The sequence below is a fragment of the Patella vulgata genome, chromosome 3, assembly GCF_932274485.2.
Source record: "Patella vulgata chromosome 3, xgPatVulg1.2, whole genome shotgun sequence".
NCBI classification, from domain to species: Eukaryota; Metazoa; Mollusca; class Gastropoda; family Patellidae; genus Patella; species Patella vulgata.
This window is the reverse complement of record NC_065881.2, coordinates 17,916,414-17,935,350: the sequence shown is the minus strand read 5'-3', so window position 1 is coordinate 17,935,350 and position 18,937 is coordinate 17,916,414. Positions and strand designations below refer to the sequence as shown.

Sequence of the window (18,937 nt, the reverse complement as noted above, 5' to 3'; positions counted from 1 at the left end):
CCGGGTCCTCCAGTTTTCTCACACTGTTAAAGACCTACACACAAGCAAATTATTGTAATAAAATTGAACCATATGTTAGTCCCAAAATGACTTAGTTTGTTTCGAGAGGACATTTAACCCCATTTCTCTCTCTGTCTCTCTTACAACTTCTACATTCCTCAACTACAATGTTTGAAAATCTCCAATTCTTAGCTTAATAAGCTACCAAAATAACGTTTGTTTACAGCAAGTGAAATTATAGAGTGATAAACAATGGGTATTATTCAGGAATATTGCAAGCTGTTGGAATTTTTAAATTAATATACATACTGTATTCAAAACTTGTCAAGCAGTAAATGACCTCATAGAGAGATAAATAATGGACATTATTCAAGAATATTGCAAGCACTGGACCTAAAATTAATAATATACATATTCAACACTTAGTATGATTAAAAGCTAATTAATGAAAACTAATTATACTAGTTTACCTAAACATATTATTACCTCTTTAATACATGCATATTGCCATTGATGCAGATGACTTTTGTTTTGTTTTTTTTAAATACTGACTGAATGGGAGCTTAAACCGCTAGATATTTCAAATTAAGATACATATTCAAAACCAATTATACTAGCGTACCTAAACATATTATTACCTCTGTAATACATGCATCCTGCTATAGATACAAATGACAGTTGCTTTGGGTTTTTTTTAAATACTGACTGAATGGGAGCTTAAACCACTAGAATTTTAAAATTGATATACATATTCAACATTTAGTATGGTTTAAAGCTAATTAATGACAACCAATTATACTAGCTTACCTAGACTTAGTACTACTTTAATACATACAGCGTGCCATTGATACAGATGACAGTTGTTTTGTTTTTTTTTAAAATTTAGATTTTTTTCTGTACATTATAGGTATCTGTATCAAGGGAGCATTCAACTCAAGGCAATCACCAGTGTCCTGTTTGTTTTAGATTTTTTGGTCACGTCCGTAGTCTTTATAATCATAATCGAGAAGTCCACAGAGGGGTTGTTTCACGCCCATGCCAATATTGTGGACGGAGGTTTACTAGAAATAGTTCTTTAGTACGACACCTGCGAACAGCTCATCAACAATTTTAGATTAAGTAAGGGACTTGTATTTAGTATTAATTTTCAATTCGTCATATCTTTGTAGCTGCTGAATGAACATGAACCATTTTTGGGCTGACGGGGGTCACAGTGGTTACGTGGGTAAGGCGCTGGCTCGCTAGCCTGGAGGTCGGGTGTTCGATCCCTGCATTGGCTGAGAAAGTTCATCCTTGTTTTCTAACGTGGTTCCCCCTTGTCAGTGATGCAGGACGGAAGGACTGACAAGGATAGCTGTCTAGTCATTCACATGGGATGAAAAAGATCCCTTGACAGTTGGAATTCGATATAAGAGTAGGCTGTAGTGCCGCTGTCCGGGCAAAATTTCCCTCATAGCACACTGTATGGCATATGCCCATCTTTCTTAGCCCAGTTCGGAGCAGAACAGTAGAGTAGGACGTTAAACCCCATTTCATTTCATTTCTTTTCTTTTTGGACTGACATTCCTTAATATTAATATTTAGTTTCAAGTCACCAATCCCAAACATACATTTTTGGGACAATTTGTAATATTTCACAGCCGATATGATCTCCCAGATAGACAAAACTGAGGTCCATCCAAAAATTTAAAAAAAAAATACACTTGTTTTAATTGTCTGTAGAGGATTTTTCAATTCATCAGATTTCTGTAAATACTCAATGGAATTTAACCATTTTTGGATTGATATTTCTTTTAGAGTATCAACTTTGATGATATTATAGTAAAGGATATATATATATGTGTATATATTAATGATACTGCTATGTGTTTTATAAAACATTATAAATTTAAAAAACACAACACAATTTATATGAAAAACAATCACTGGTTTCAAGGATTATAGATTGTCATGTCTGTCATTTTGTCTGACACAAATTCGTCTCTCGTCTGTGTTTTAAATAATTTTTTGGACCAATACATGTTTGGCGCAAAGTTCAAAATGTCAGATACTAGTTCAGTAGTGGTTGACATTTTAAGCTTGTTATATCCAGGCCTGCAGATTTATAGATTTTTATAGTACATGTCCAGCACAAAGTTCAAAATGTCCAGTACAATTTAATCATTAGGCCTTTAGATTTTTGAAAGAGATGATTACTTTAAGATGGATGTGAGAACGTTTTTGACGTATATTTTTTTTCTGTATATTATAGGTGCGTGTGCCGGCTTCAATGACCCAACTATCATCTGGTAAATATCAGTGTCCCGATTGTTTTAAACTTTTTGTGCATATCAGTAGTCTTAATAATCACAAGCGAGAAATTCATAGAGGATTTGTATCTCGCCCATGTCAGTATTGTGGAAGACAGTTTACAAGGAATGGTTCTTTAATTCGGCATCTAAGAACGGCACATCAAGGAACTAAAAACTAAGTAAGGGAATTATATGATTTTGATATTAATGCTTATATTATATTTGATAATCAAGACAAGCTCTTGAATTAAATGGACACTGGCAGATATGTCACTATTAATTTCACAAATGGGGGTATACGCTCGCAAAATTCTTAACTAAGAAAGATACAGTTGCAAAATATTTGGGTGGGGCTTCAGTACTCCCCCCCCCCCATGGTTCCAATGGGCCTCAGGTTAAAAAAGTAGATAACCCAGGGTATATAATAATTCTTTAAAACTAAAGGTCTAAAAGGGTAAAGTAACCTCAATTATCCAAAGGCTAACAAAGGAAAGCTGTCTTGTAGTTTGAATGGACAGGAAAACCGAGGTCCCGTGTACACATTGGCATGCACGTAAAAGATCCCTTGGCAGTTGGATTTCAATATAAGAGTAGGCCATAGCATTGATGTCTGGGAAAAATTTCCCACATAGCACACTGTATGGAGTATGCCCGTCTTCATTAGCCCAGTCGGAGCAGAACAGTTGGACGTTAAACCCCATTTCATGTCAGTTTTTGGTTGGCATTAAACCAAGATGTGTAATATCCGACAATATCTGTGTGAATAATTTATTTGATTGAAATCGAGGAATAAACTATAACACATACTTATGAAAGAACAATTAGTAATTGATTTGGGAGAATATTTTCTCAACTATTTTAAGCAGTTGTTTCCCATTGTACTGAAATGTCCTCCTTCTGTTATTTACATTTTCACTTCGGTGTATGGCAAATTTTTAACATTGAGAGAATACGCTTCAAAATGTCAACAAGCTAAAGTTCCAAAAGTATGTGTAATAGTTTATTGCTCCATCCAGTTAATAAATGCCTCCAAAATATTGTTAAAATAGACATTGAGAACCTTTTTTTTATTTCTATACATTGTAGGTACCAATATCAGTGAAGCAGTCAACTTCTGGCAAACACCAATGTCCCATTTGTAAAAAACTTTTCCACCGCGATAGCCTTCATAACCATCTGAGAGAAATTCATATGGGTGGTGTATCTCGACCATGTCAATTTTGCGGCAAAACATTTACAAGAAATGGATCGTTAAAACGTCATCTACGAACCACGCATCAAAACCAGCTGTAATATAAGTAAGGATTTTTTTCCAATTTAATCTGCATTAACTCCCTGCACATCTAATAACATAATTTTCGATCTTTTGATATTTGTTCCTTTTGTTCTTTGCACTTAAGTTATTTTGACAAGGGTAAGACGTTTGCTTGCTAACCCGTAGTTTTATTCCCTGCATTGGCAGATAAAGTTCATCAGGATTTTCCATGCAGCATGGTTCCCCTTTGTCAGTGATGTAGGACAGAGGGCCTGGCAAGGGACAATGTATAGTCGTTCAGATGGGACGAAAAACCGAGGTCCCATGCACACATTGGCGTGCCTTGACAGTTGGAATTTGATATAAGAATAGACCGCAGTGCCGCTGTCTGTGCAAAATTTCCCTCATAGCACACTGTATGGCGTATGCCCGTCTTCATTAGGCGAACATTAGGACATTAAATCCTATTTCATTTCAATTATTTTGACAATGTTGTGCTGCACTATCATTGATGTTTGTGACTCAGTGATTAAGAGATGGCTCTCTAACCAGGAGATCCTGGATTAAAGAACCCTTCACAGTTAGAATTCGACTAAGAACAGGTGGAAACGCTGCTGTCAGAGCAAAACTTTTGTTATACTCCCTTGTCTTCATTAGCATGCTTGGTGCAAATAAAGTAGGACAGTCAATTCTGTTTCATTTTTCATTTCTTTCACACTTTCTTGAATTGATTGTCTTTACTCGAAACAATACTGTTACAAATACTTAAATATACTTCTTTAGATATAATTAAAGGTATAAAACTGTTTAATTCTGTATGTAAGGCACTTGCTTACTAGTAGCCCACTTTATTCTGGTCCCTTAACAACTATCCTAAGCTCAGCAAAATGTTTTTAAAGTGTTACCAGCGTCCATTTGGCAGGTGGAGTTGGAGTTGAACATTCTGACTAGCAGTCATCTTGTTTCTGGACTAACTTATCTGTAGCTCACATGCATGCTCATCACACCTTTCGATGATCCATTATATCAGTTTTGTATTTAATGTCATATTCTAAATAAATATTGTTTAAACCATTCTTGGGTGGGTGAGGGATATCTTTTTCCCCCATTTTCCACTGAGTCATATAATTTGACCTGTATTTTAATTACGGTATAGGAAGGTTTGAAATAGTCTTGTTTATCAGGTCGCTCAACTGAGAAACAAAGAGTCAAATAACTCTAAGGCCTGAACACTTGTTTTGAAGGTCATCTTCTAACAGCTGAATATTGATGAACTGATACTCCTAGACAACAAGGGGATCACGGTGGCTAAGTGGGTAAGGCGCTGGCCCGCTAGCCTGGAGGTCGGGTGTTCGATCCCTGCATTGGCCGAGAAAGTTCATCCAGATTTTCCGGTGTGGTTCTCCCTTGTCAGTGATGCAGGACGGAGGGGCTGACAAGGACAGCTGTCTAGTCGTTCGGATGGGACGAAAACCCGAGGTCCCGTGTACACATTGGCGTGCACGTTAAAGATCCCTTGACAGTTGGAATTCGATATAAGAGTAGGCCGTAGTGCCGCTGTCCGGGCAAAATTTCCCTCATAGAACACTATATAGCGTATGCCCGTCTTCATTAGCCCAGTTCGGAGCAAAACAGTAGGACGTTAAACCCCATTTCATTTCATTTCACCTAGACAATAAGTTTCTATTTCTTTATGTTTTGGAATTTGATTTACAGACCAAAACAAACTTCCCCATTGATCCATAGGTAGTGTTCTTCAAGCAACAAACTTGACAAGACGTCAATCTGATTAAAATACAGATCTATATTTCGCTTCGATTTTTTTATATACTTTCGATGGCCTACACTACATGAAGATCTGACAAGTTGCACTGGTAGGTCGTGTCAGCGACTTTTGACTCTATGACAGACATTGATTAATCAATCAGTGTTGACGTTTCAAGTGGTTTACCCACAGTTCCGTGCATGGCACGCCAAGAAGTTGCCGTTACAGACCGTTTCATTGGCTTAAACCTCACTTCAGCCAAAACGCCGGTAATATAACAACTCTTCCAGATCCTAGTGTAGTAAAGACAAGTAAAATGAAATTTTGTAACGTCCTACTTTTCTGCACCGATTAGGCTAACTAATACACCCACATTAATAACAGGTTTCAATGATATCTGAATATGTGTTATTTTTAATAAGACTTCCCTTATCTTATTTTTGTAGATTGGTATTCGTGAAAAGAAAGTTATCTGTATGTGTGGAAAGATTTATGTCAGCAAAACATCCTGGAGAGAACATTTTCGATCCGTCCATCAACATGTTCCTCGTGGACCAACATGTCCAGTCTGCGGTCAGAGATTCTCCAGACCATGCCGACTTGAAAATCATATCCAGAAAGTTCATAGCAAACGGTCATGATTTGATTGTTCCCTGTACATTCTATTTAAAAGTCTCTGGAAAAGTTTTGGAAATATAAGTCTCAATCCACAGTAAAATGTAATCAAATACATTATTTAACATGTAATTAAGAAAATATCACGCAGGCCTGGCGGAGTGGGGGGGGGGGGGCTAGCCCCCCAATAATTTGGCCACAAGTACTCTTTTCTCCAGGTTATTGCGACCCCTGGACCCACGCCTATAAGGACCTAGGATGGAAGCCCCCCCAATCAAGAATTGCTTCCGCCGGCCCTGTCAAGGGTAGCGGGCCCGTAACTAGGATGGGGGGGTACAAGGCGGGGGCAAAGCCACTCCCTGCAAAAAGGTTACCCCGCCCCCCACCCGCTGTGGAATAATTTTCGACCATAAAAACAACAGATATACATGTATATTGTCCATCAATATTACAGCACCCCTGAGAACACTTCCCGCCCCCCCCCCCCCCCCCCCATTGCTCTGAGCTAGTTACGGCCCTGAAAGGTAGTAGATACTTTCCTGGCTTGGATTCAATGGAATTAAAAAAATGTCTAAAGATTTTATCTAACATGTATAGGTGGCGCTGGCTTGTTTTGTCTATATCCTATATTTTGTCTGCAGTACATGCTGATTGTTGACAAATTTGCAATTCATCGTATCTTTGTAAATACTGAATGAAATTGAACCATTTTATTTAGAGATCCAACTTTCACAACCCTCAACTAACTATCGGAGACTTTGTTTTATACTTAGATATGTTTAAGCCTTTCGTTACCTTGAAGTCCCCGTCAGGCCTGGTGGCCGGGTCCATTCTATGCCTAGATTAGCCTAGACTATCAACGACCATAGTTACCAAGATGACTAAAAGCAAATTGTCATTAGGTGGCACCCCCTTACCGGGTCAACACTCATTTGTAGTCATCACCCATACAAATTTATTATTAGAAGAGCTATAGTAGAAATAGTGACCAGTAACGAAAGCGTTCTCAAGGGGTTTTTTGTTAGGTGTCAACCAATTTCCCATAATTGGTGATATCCTTAAAAGTATATAGCTAAATATTTTAATTGATGTAAATGTTGCTGTTGAATTTATGAGATTGGCAAGGTCTTCTACTTTATGTTAGGTGTCAGTAAATCAGCTTCCGATATTGGTGATCATTTATAAAATACTTAATTGAAGTCATTATTGCCTGTTCTATATTTTGTAATTCTTGTATATATATATATGTGTAACAGGTACCAGTGTAACCCTGGTATCATTTAATCTTGTGTATCTAACACTAATTTCTTTCACATTCATTTAATATCAAATCTTTGTTTAAAAATTCTTGTAATTCTTGTATATATATATATATGTGTAACTGGTGTACTCTATATTTTGTAATTCTTGTATATATATATATATATATATATATATATATATATGTGTGTAACTGATGTGCTCTATATTTTGTATTCTTGTATATATAAATGTGTAACTGGTGTACTCTATATTTTGTAATTCTTGTAACCAGTATAAACATGTACATAGGATATATAATTGTTTAATTCATCTACACATGAGTGTGTATAACAATCGGTCAGTAGAGTTTAAAATTTGTGTATTTACATTTTCATTCATGCCAATTTGTATGTTTGCTCTTATTACAGAAGATTTTTAACCATTTTAAAATTATTATATTGTTTAATAACTAGACAAATATATAAATTATATAGTATGATATTGTTGAGTTTGTTTATAAATTGGGGGTCTAGATTTTGAAAACTTCCACAACTGGAATTCGACGAAGAGTGGGTGAAAATACCGCTGTCCAGGCAAAATTTCCCTCATATCAGAATTCGTGGTTTTTGCCCGTTTTCATTAACCGGGTTGGTGCAGAAAAATCGATTTCATTTCTTTGTAGATCTATATGTGTTTGTTTATAAATTTTGGATTTGAGTTTTGGAAATGGTCAAAGTGGGTATATAATGGCATAGGCAATATTTAGTGGTGAAGGATAGACTAGTTTTACAAGACTGGAGAGTATTGTACTGACTCAACAAGCAGGGCATCCCAGGTTTGAGTCTGGTGTTAGTCAAGAAAGTTCCTCCTCAAAATTTACTAGTCTGATTTCTGCTTGTCAGTGGTTCAGGACAGAGGTCCTGGCAAAGGGACGAAAAGCTGATGTCCCCCTGTGTACGTAAAAAACACCTTGACAGTTGAAAATTCTATGAAGAGTAGGCCTTAATGCTGCTATTTGGACAAAATTTCCCTTGGTACGTACTCTTCATTAGCCCAATATAGTTCATTTGCAAGATTAGGCACAGGGGAATTTATTTTAGCCAATATGGTAATTTAGTATTAATTGTGGCAGCGGGTCTGTCAAGGAAACATGGCATCGGGTTGTTTGGATGGGATGAAAAACTGAGGTCCTGTGTGTACAATTAGAAAATGAAACAAGAGATGGTCTTCAGGGGCTGTCTGGTCAAAATTTCCCTTATAGCAAAATGCATGGCGTATGCCAGTTTTCACAGGATTTTGATGCCATAACAAAACATAATAGAAACCATTCAATTCAAATAGGAATCCAATTATGGAATAGCTGAAGCTTCCTACACAATTTACAAAAAAAGGTTTTTAACATATATTTGGTCAGGTAGAATGTTTATACTGTTCTAATGACCTACATCTATTACGATTTCTTCCTCCTAACAATTCAGTTAAAATGAAACATCTCAAACACTGACATGGAACTTAGGGGAGGAGAGACGAATCCAAAAGAGTCAGACAATTGATTCCATCATTGTTTTCATAATTGTGTTTTGTATGATTTCAATGACAAGATCATATATATTCAAGATTTGACCTGTCTTCTCAAAAACTGATCAAATGTGCAAAGTGATAAGCAATTAGGTTCAAATGAAACATGTCAGAATAAAATAGCATCGACGAACCATTAAAACATACCATAAAAACTCATTTATAAGACCCTACAATTTATAACATGCGACCTGTTTTTGATCCCTAGAATCCAGGAAAAGTGTATATTTTTCTAATAAGCAAATAACATTAACCGTTAGTCTTTAAGTATAATACGTGAATCACGAACTATAAAACATGTCGGTAAATTTACCCTCTTTAAGTACAATACGTGAATCACCATCTATAAAATACTCAGGTAAAATTACAGTTTAAGTACAATACGTAAATCACCATTTATAAAATACGCAGGTAAAATTACAGTTTAAGTACAATACGTGAATCACCATTTATAAAATACGCAGGTAAAATTACAGTTTAAGTACAATACGTGAATCACGAACTATAAAACATGCAGGTAAATTTACCCTCTTTCAGTACAATACGTGAATCACGAACTGTAAAACACGCAGGTAAAATTACCGTTAGTCTTTAAGTATAATACGTGAATCACGAACTGTAAAACACGCACGTAAAATTACCCTCTTTAAGTACAATACGTGAATCACCATTTATAAAACACGCAGGAAAAATTACCGTTAGTCTTTAAGTACAATACATGAATCACAAACTGTAAAACACGCAGGTAAAACTACCCTTAGTCTGCAAATACAATACGTGTATCACGAACTATACAGACTTGTATGTATTACACGCACCCCATTTCAGATCCCCGGAATCCACGCATGTAAAATCTAGCGCTCGTGGTCAAGTACAGCTCCAGCATCACGCACTGTATAGTAACTTTTTCTCTTAAATAATTTATATAAGTAATTGAACATTTTGTTTTTTATAATTTATAGGTATGTGTATCAAAGAAGCCACCAACTTCTGGCAAGCACCAGTGTCCCGTATGCTATAAATATTTTGTTCAGGCTAGTGTGCTTCGTATACATATTAAAGAAGTTCATATCAGGGAAGAATCTCCACCATGTCAATTTTGCGGAAGACGATTTACCAGAAATGGTTCCTTAATGAGACATCTTCGCACTGCGCATCACATGTTGTAATATGTAAGAACGTGAATCTTTTTATTTTGTTCAATGAGATATGATTGTATTTTAACGTTGTTCCGTTTCATCAATTTGTTCACAATTCCCCGTGAAAGCTATATAGGATAAAATTATGAAATCTTTTTAAAATTTATCCTAGAATTGTAATAATCAATTACCTTCAAAGATATTGCCTTTTAGTGGCATATCCAAATGTTAGGAGCTAGGGGCATGTCGTACCATTAATATTCCCACTTACAGAAATCTACAACTCTTAACTGACGAATGATTAAAAGTTCGTGAATTACTTCTTAGTTTCTCGAATGCAGATAAAGAAAGAATCCTAGTGATATTCAAGAGTTTCTAATAATCACCCACACCAACAGAAACAGCTCTCATAGCCAGACAATGATGCTTATCGAACATACACAATATCGTATAATTTACATGAAGAGTTATGTTTACTAAGAAAATGACACTGTGATAGACTTAATGTCATGGACTGAGCGGACTTACGTGTTGTATTTTTTTTTTTGTTTTTGTTTTTTTTTCTAAAAAGCATATCCTTATCTAAATGTATCTTCGTGGAACTTAATATCTATCACAGGGTATGTGATATGTTTTGGTCTTTCACTTCCCCAATATCATCAATTAGCATTGACTATTATTTGAGAAATGAAGCGGTATCTAACTTGTTTTTGACAAAAAAAACCCCACCACATATACACAGACTGAAACATTACACCGCACCGGCCTTATGGGGTCTATAAAAGTGATATGTAACATTACACAGTCCAAATGCTTTATTTATGGTTTAACACCTTGTGTTTTTACATCAATGAGTCTTGATAAGAATTTCACTTTTATTTTTGTAGATTGGTCAGCCTGAACAGAAAGTTTTTTGTGTGTGTGGTAAAAGTTATGCTAACAGAAGGTCCTGGAGAGAACATTTCCGCTCTATCCATCAGCTGTTACCCAGAGGACCAACGTGTCAGATTTGTGGTCAGAAGTTCTCGAGACCATGTCGGCTTGAAAATCACATCCAAAAAGTTCATAACAACTAACCGTACAGATAATTGCATATATCTGTGTTGATTACTTAGACGGCAAGGGACACTGTATAGTCGTTCAGATGGGACACATCCGTGTACACATTGATGTGCACGTTAAAGACCCCTTGGCAGTTGGAATTCGATATAAGAGTAAGCCGTAGCGCCTACTGTATGGCGTATGCCCAGTCGGAGCAGAACAGTAGGACGTTAAATCCCATTTCATTTAATTTTGATTACTTAGATTTATTTTTTAAATTGGAGTTTGTACAACCAATTAGGATTTGTTAATACTTTTACATGCTCAGTCATACTCACATATTGAAAATTTAATCAAGTTGAGTTCGAAAGAAATCTTCATATCTGTCAACATAATCAGCTTGCTTGTATTTTTGCTTTTGTAGTCATAGTCATATAACATCGTCAAATTTTCTTTGATAAGTCGTGATGTTGAATTTCTTGTAAACAAAAGTGGGGGAGATCGTATCAAATATCTCACAAAAAATGGTTTCTTATCTGACTGGATTTTGTCAAAACTTGGGTTGTGTGTGGGACTATTCTATTATGTTGTGGTGTGTTGATCATACAAATATTTAGTGTGTGGATGACATGCTTTCATATTAGATTAAAATCACCTTATGGATTACATAAAGGACATTCCCCAATTATTTTGTGTAGATGTATACAAAATCCTTTCAATGTTGTAGTTTTTCCCTTTAATATATTATGTAAAACACAATAAAGTTCACGTTCATATAAATTAATTATACCAAAACTTGTTTGATCTTCTTTCTGTTTGGTTGTTTTCTTTCTGTTTTAAGGGGAGTCACCATGGCGCACTAGCTGGGCTAGGTACGATCCAAGTGTTGGCCGAGGAAGTATAGGCTACCCCTAAGATTTTTCCGTTTTGTTTCTTCCTTGTCCGTTGTGCATGATGGAGGGGTCTGACAACAAAAATGCGCATATGGTGTGATGGAAACACCATGGTCCTGTGTTTACCATAGGCAGCAAGTTAAAGATTCACTGGGAGTTGGACATCGAGATACAGTAATAGTAGACTGTGGACTGTAGTGCTGCTGACCGAGCAAATAGCCCATTGCATGATGGTGTATGCCCATCTTTATTAACTCGGTTGGTGTTGAAAAGTTTATTTGTGTTTTAAAAACATTTTCATTTCAAATCCGAATGAATAGAAGACTACAAAAAAAAATGTCCTCTTCGCCAAGTTCAAAGTATGAAGATGACGCCCTATTAGTTCCTTCATCAAATCACTGTGGGCATCATTCGTCTGATTATGCGCCTATAGCAAAAAGCTGACCTTTTTTATTTTGATAGGGAGCCGTGGTAACGAACGATCGGGGTACTTGACTTTCGACGGGTTTGGACAGCGAATAACCTCGAGGTTTGTCAATCCTGGCCCTCACTTGTTAGGGATGACGACTGCAGAGCCGTAAAGGAAAATGTGCCCATTATACATTGGCAGTTGGGAATCGTAGATGAGTATTGACAAACGCCAGTGTCCTAGCAAAATTCATAAGTCATAACCTTTAAATTAAAAACTGTCATGTTTGTAGACAGTTGGAATTTCAGTTTTAGTTTGGAAAACTGCTCGACAAGAGTCCCCTACATGGAAACATCACAAGACGTAAATGATAACCTATACATGTGCTGTATAATACAAAAGCCACATAAACACCATACTCCTCGCAGTGTTCCGTTTGATTAGAGCTAATCCCACTTAACAATGCCTGGTCAATAGTCCGATTAACAACCAATAGCTAAGTGCGCAACAATATCATTACGCTTTAAACAGAGCCTCAAATTGGACCAAATACATGTATTTTTACATAACGTTACGTCATGACTCACGATTTTATTATGCCCAATTAACCAATGCATAGCAGAATATTGCTAAAAAAAAAAATAATTGCGTGACAAAGGAGGCTATCAAAACGAATACAATGTAAACAATACTGTTTGGTGACGAACAATACTTTCAACGTTTTTAATAGCTTAAATCACTGTCCAAAGTTTTAGGGAAGACCCCAGATTAAATGAAAGGCTGTCATGTTGCTGTACTTGGGATAGATTTGATAGGACGGGGAGAATAGACACACTCCCTCAAAAGCTAAAGTATCAGAAGCCAATCCGGCAATGGCCAGAGAGGGATTTCTCAGGCCATTGCTTCAGAAATATGCATAAACACACAATAAACTATCATATACAAGCCATCATTTCAGATTTTTGTAAAGTTATAAAAGGTTTTTTTTAATTTGAACCAGTTTTGATTGGGGGTTGCATATTAAAATACAAGATATCTCAGAACTTTTCTTTGGAATTTTGAATGTAAGGGTTTTGTATGTTCTATATTCTTGAATAAGTTTGTATAGATATGTGGGTACGGAATCGTTGTATACATTGTGGTTGTTTGGTATTTATTCTGCTAACAGTTCGTTTCGTTCTGCAGTAGGTATAGGGAAATCTCTTAAAATGGTCATAGCATTAACAGTTCTTATGGGAAAACATCGCCGGTTTATTAATAAGCATGACGTTTAAAGAAGTATCGTATTATTTAGTATATTATAGGTTTATTCGGACATGGTAAATTATAAGCTGTTTACATGATACATTATAGAAGAATCCTTTTATCATTAAAAAAAAATTATAGACAGACTCGATGACATTTGGGGGGGAAGGGGAGAGAACCCAAAGTGCCCGAAAACAATTTGGGTTACAGACGGCGCCGCCAGTCTTCTGCGAGGGCGGGAGTGAAGCTTACCCCCCCCCCCCAAAGAAATTTGGAAAATTTGACGGCCGAAAACCCGAAAAATGTCGCTCAAAGTAGAGTGGCTCTAGAAAAAATGTTTTAATCCATAGTCAATGCAGTACAAATGCGTGGTATTCAATTAAAATAAAGTGAAAATAGTGTTTATTAGATTTCGGACACTTTATTTTGCCAACTAGATGAAATAAAAAAATTCTTTCATTTTACCCGTCTGCCCGAAAAAATCAGATTGCCCGAAAGTTAGGGGGACTGCTGCCCCTCTGGCCCGTACGCCTATGTTCATGTGTGAACCCCTTGTCTTTTCAATGTTTTATATGTTTATTTTAAATCATACTATGTTTATTTTAAAGTCTCATTGAGCACATCTGGCAAATGGCGCCATATAAACGCTTGTATATGATAATAATCATTTTATGAGATCGTAAACTATTAATTTTGATATAAATTATAGGTTTGTTTGGCATGGCAAATGATAGCATTTGACATGATAAATATAGGTTTATTGTGATATGATAAATTATAGTGTTCTGACATGTTAAATTATAGGTTTATTCTGACATGATAACAGATGACGAAGTTCGGCGCTTGTATTTATGTATTTTTTTGTTGTTGCTATTTTCAAATATGCTTGTATTAACTTATCAAATCACTATTTTCAGGTAACATCTGCAGCAAGAAGACGGGTAACGTGTCATGTTTGTGGAAAGGTGTACACAGGGACCAGTAATTTTGGAGAACACTATCGAGTAGCACACCAAAATCAATCAAGGGGACCAAGCTGTCCAATTTGTAATAAAAGCTTCTCAAGGAAATGCCGCCTGTTAAATCACGTGACTAAATATCACGTGGAATACGCCAATCAACTGAATATGTGACGTTTTACAAATTAAAGAGGCCCATCATGATCATCCACTTTTGGGACAAAATCTAAATTTTCACGGTATAATCCAGGCTAAAATGTACTCAGATTAAGAAAACAAAAGCAAAATCTTAACGTAGACAATCTCCTGACATGGATTCACATTTAATTAGAGGCCGTTATAACATTTATAGGTGGCGCTGGTTTGTTTATATCATCTGCAGGGGGTTGCCGAATGTTAGGAAATGTTCAATTCATGATATCTTTGTAAATACTGAACAGAATTGATGGACTGGTATAACTTTTACAGATTTAACGTTCACAATATTGTAGTTCGCAAGGAATTAAGAACCGACCATCAGCGGTTTTAAATTAAACGTCAATTAATGCAATTGTACAACAGACTATGTTAGTTATGCTGTTTATTAGCTCTACATTGTAGAAAACATATCATGTGACAAAAAGAAAAATTACACACGGTGTGAAGAAAGACATGTTTGTATATATTTTTTTTACAAAAATTTAATAACAGTAATAAAATTCTCATAAAGAGCCACATTTTCTTTAAAGATACTGTTATGGTTTTTTTTTTGGGGGGGGGGGGGGGGGCGAATGGTTAGCACTTGCGCGCTGCGTTGTATCATACGGTTTGTCATTGAGTCAACTGGCGGGGTTTCGATTCTCCTGTCCAACCTCGTGGGTTTTCTCTAGGTCCTCCGGTTTCCTCCCATGCGCAAGCGACTTATTAAAATAAAAACATTGAGCCAAGTGTTAGTACCCAAATGACAGAGTTTGTGTCGAGTGGACGTTAAACCACATCTCTCTCTCTCTCTCTCTCTCTCTCTCTCTCTCTGTTATGTTTTTGTTGTTTGTTTTTTTAAAAAGCAAAAACGAATAGATTTTTTCAAATAATTAGCTTGCATATTTTTAACACATGCAAACTGTTCTATGAACCAGGAGCCAGCCATCTTTAAATAGTGACCTTATATCACACAATCAAAATTAGTCAATCGGGTGCAATTATCCAAAAATGCCAAGTTTCATGGAAGAGGCCTGTGGCCTTTTTTTAAAAGATAGATCCCATTATTTCCAAATATGCGCGTTTCTAATATTTTCATATTCTTGGCTACATTATGAATCGAAGTTCAGCTGGCTGTTTTCAATGAATTCGGGATAATGAAGTCGATGTCTTCTTAGTATATGATTTTTTAATGACAAGCGCCTGGTGAACTGTCTATCACAAAATGCACAGTTAAACTTTGTATGCCCGTGAATCTCTCGAATATGGCGGCCTAATATATTCTTTGTTGTGTATGTTTTCAGACAATATGGACATTCAATTCCTCCAACTACCTGAAAAGAGATAAATAAAACAGTAATTAAAATATTATTTTGTCCAATGGATTAACAACTTTCTGTAAATAAAAGCTATTTGATGTTACTTGCATATACACTAGTATATATAGATCTTGCATTCAGTTTTTATAATGAATGTAAACTGCTCAGGAATTTCTAACCTAGCATTAAGTACTCTGAACCTGGGCTCTGAAAATTCCAAACCTAGTATTAAGTACTCTGAATGAGGGCTCTGAATATAAAGTAATGGATAACTACTACACCACAAGCTTAAAGATATCATTAACCAGACATTACTGTTTGGAAACATGGTCAACTTCACTAGATAATTGATGGATTTCATTTCTTTGCTTAATAACTGGCAACCCCGGTTGACCCGACTCCCTTTTATTTAAGGATAGTGATAGGATCTTCAGTGGGAGCCACATCATTTAGGAATGCCGAATTATTAAAGAAATGAAATGAAATGGGGTTTAACGTTCTTCTGCTAAGAATTGGGCTAACGAAGACTGCTGATTAATTAAAGAGTTGCAGATAGTAGCAGAGTACATCATAGAATACATATTTCTAGGAAATGAATTGAAATTGGGTTTAACGTCCTACTTTTCTGCACCGTCTGGGCTAATGAAGACAAAGGGGAGATTTTGGACAGACAGCAACGCTAGAGCTAATCTTTTTTCGAATACCAACTGTCAAAGCCTACCATATTTTATTTCCCATTCCGACTGTCAAGGGTTCGTGTGGACGGAACGCCAGTGTGAAATGACCTTGGGTTTTCATGACATCCGAACGCCTATACGTTGTCCCTTGCCAACATCTCCGTCCTGCACCACTAACAAGGGGGGACGACGCCGAAAAATCACAATTAACTATCTCAGCCAACACCGAGATTGAACACAGGACCTCCAGATTAGTGAGCCAACATCTTACTCACAGAGCCACGGCAGCTCCCATATTTCTCGGAGTCGCACATAATGTAATCAGTTAATTTTTAAAAACACAAAGACCTTTTAATATGGCATACAATTACCGTACTGGTTATTATACCCAATGCTTGACGTTTCAACAAGTGTTCTCTTATTGTTTTCAAGCACCACAATAAGATAACAATTGCAATCAGGGGCGGACTGGGTAGCTATGTGCCCTCGGGCCAACTGGTTTCCTTAGGGCCCCATTGTGGTGAAGAATATGTGACAAGACCAGACAACGAAACTAACATCCCACTCATAATTCATTTTTTCCTCGAATTTAGGCTATTATATTTTTCAGTGGATGCAAAAAAGGTTATTTATTTTTTAAAAAAATATGTCTATTTATTTTTTAAAAAATGTCTATTTATTTAAAAAAAAAAAAAAATATGTCTATTTATTAAAAAGAAAATATGTCTATTTATTAAAAAAAAAAAATGTCTATTTATTAAAAAAAAAAAAATGTCTATATATTTTTTGAAAAAATATATCTATATATTTTTTGAAAAAATATGCCTATATATTTTTGAAAAAATATGTCTAAAAAATATATCTATTTATTTTTTGAAAAAATATGTCTATTTATTTTTTGAAAAAATATATCTATTTATTTTTTGAAAAAACATGTCTATTTATTTCTTCAATCCTTTGGGCCTTGGACCACATCCAACAGTCCAAGGCCCAGACTGTACCTGCTTGTAATCGCTAAATGCCACGCAAGGATTACAGATAATTTAATAAAGGAATTGACAATCTAAAATAAAATCCTTACGTTGTTTGTTTTAAATATGTGATTTCATATGCCTTGTTAACAGATCTTTACGAGAGTATTCCTTCGTACAAATATCACATTTAAAACGAAAATGTAAATGTTGAGCTTGTATGTGGCGTTTAAGATGTGATTTCCATATGAAGCTTGTGTTACAGATGACACATTGGTACCTTCCTCTAGTTTCTATCTACAAATATAAAGTTATTCTCTTTTTATTAAAGAATTGGATCAAATCTGTATTCGTTTTAAAATATGTAAAGTATTTTGTTAGTATTCATTAAAACCATGAATTTTTTATATTTCTTTACATTCCAATTTCACCTCAGGTCTTTCGGTGGTGAGCAGTTTCCCTCTGTCGTCACACCTTTTGTAAGACATTAACTTCTAACTGAGCTAGAATGTTCAAACTTGGTGTAGTTGTTCATTAAGTTGCATCTGTTCGATCATGAGCACTTTATGTGAATGCAAAGCAGAGAATCAGATAAGCAAATTCATTGGTGGTAACTTTAGGACACAATACAACTGTTTCTAATTGTGGGGAGAACTTTGTGTTTCATTACATCAATACCTTGATAAGTTCGATAATGGAAATTTTCTGCTTGGGTTATGCTGAGTGATAAGCTATTTTGATTGCTAGATATTTTATATAACCCATGTAAGATTCCAAAATTATAGTCGTCTGATTTTATTATTCTTAATTTTACTGTCTGTAAGAATAACTTTCGACTACATTTTGGCACTCGTCTCCGTCTTACTATTTGTTCCAATTTTATTGACTATAAGAATATCTCTCCTGGACACATTTTCAGATTGTAATATAAGACAAAATTATAAAAAATATTGATGGTTAGTATGGCATAAAATGTCTTTTTTTCCTTAAATTATGCATATCACTGCATTTTCAGATGACCATGCACATGTAGTGCAATGCAATCAGTGTTTAAGATTATAGCATTAATGGTATAATATATATATCCCCCGATTTACACCAATGGTAAGACAATCAATCCTCAGATACAATTTTAGCACCGTTTGTCTTTCTAGATGTCAACTAACACTGTTTCCAATCAGACTGCTGTGTCTAGGACCAGTCAATTTTATAATATATACTATTCAAAAAAAGTAGGGGATATTTGATTTTGGGGGCATAATACTAAAATATGTAAATGACTACGAAAAAAGTCACTATAGAACCTAACAGAAGAAACATTTCCAGTTACATGTGACGCCCAAACGCACCAATAGCTACCG

At 35.7% G+C, this 18,937-nt stretch overlaps 2 protein-coding genes across 10 annotated transcripts in view; one reads left to right on the top strand and one right to left on the bottom strand.

Moving 5' to 3' along the window:
• The window catches only part of LOC126815661 (zinc finger and BTB domain-containing protein 17), an 84,290-nt gene extending 69,473 nt beyond the window's left edge, over positions 1-14,817 (top strand). Inside the window, exons 7-10 of one of the 8 annotated variants that reach the window (XR_007678025.2) lie at positions 908-1,119; positions 2,252-2,470; positions 3,378-3,589; positions 5,758-7,650. Coding sequence is in view for 4 of the 8 variants with exons in the window: in XM_050541469.2 (XP_050397426.1) it covers positions 14,391-14,606 (216 nt within the window). In the remaining 4 variants the exon portion in view is untranslated. Of the gene's footprint in view, positions 1-907; positions 1,120-2,251; positions 2,471-3,377; positions 3,590-5,757; positions 7,654-9,708; positions 9,919-10,772; positions 11,676-14,390 lie in introns of those variants that run through there. The other 7 variants (XR_007678026.2, XR_007678027.2, XR_007678024.2 and 4 more) reach the window with 7 other exon arrangements.
• Positions 14,818-15,050: 233 nt separating this feature from the next.
• LOC126815664 (zinc finger protein ztf-6) overlaps positions 15,051-18,937 on the bottom strand; it is a 45,001-nt gene continuing 41,114 nt past the window's right edge. The window contains exons 5-6 of one of the 2 annotated variants that reach the window (XM_050541525.2): positions 17,687-17,873; positions 15,051-15,943 (exon numbers count right to left, since the gene is read on the bottom strand). In XM_050541525.2, coding sequence (XP_050397482.1) covers positions 17,697-17,873 — 177 coding nt within the window. In that variant the 3' untranslated portion in view covers positions 15,051-15,943; positions 17,687-17,696. The remainder of the gene's footprint in view (positions 15,944-17,686; positions 17,874-18,937) is intronic. The other variant, XM_050541510.2, reaches the window with a different exon arrangement.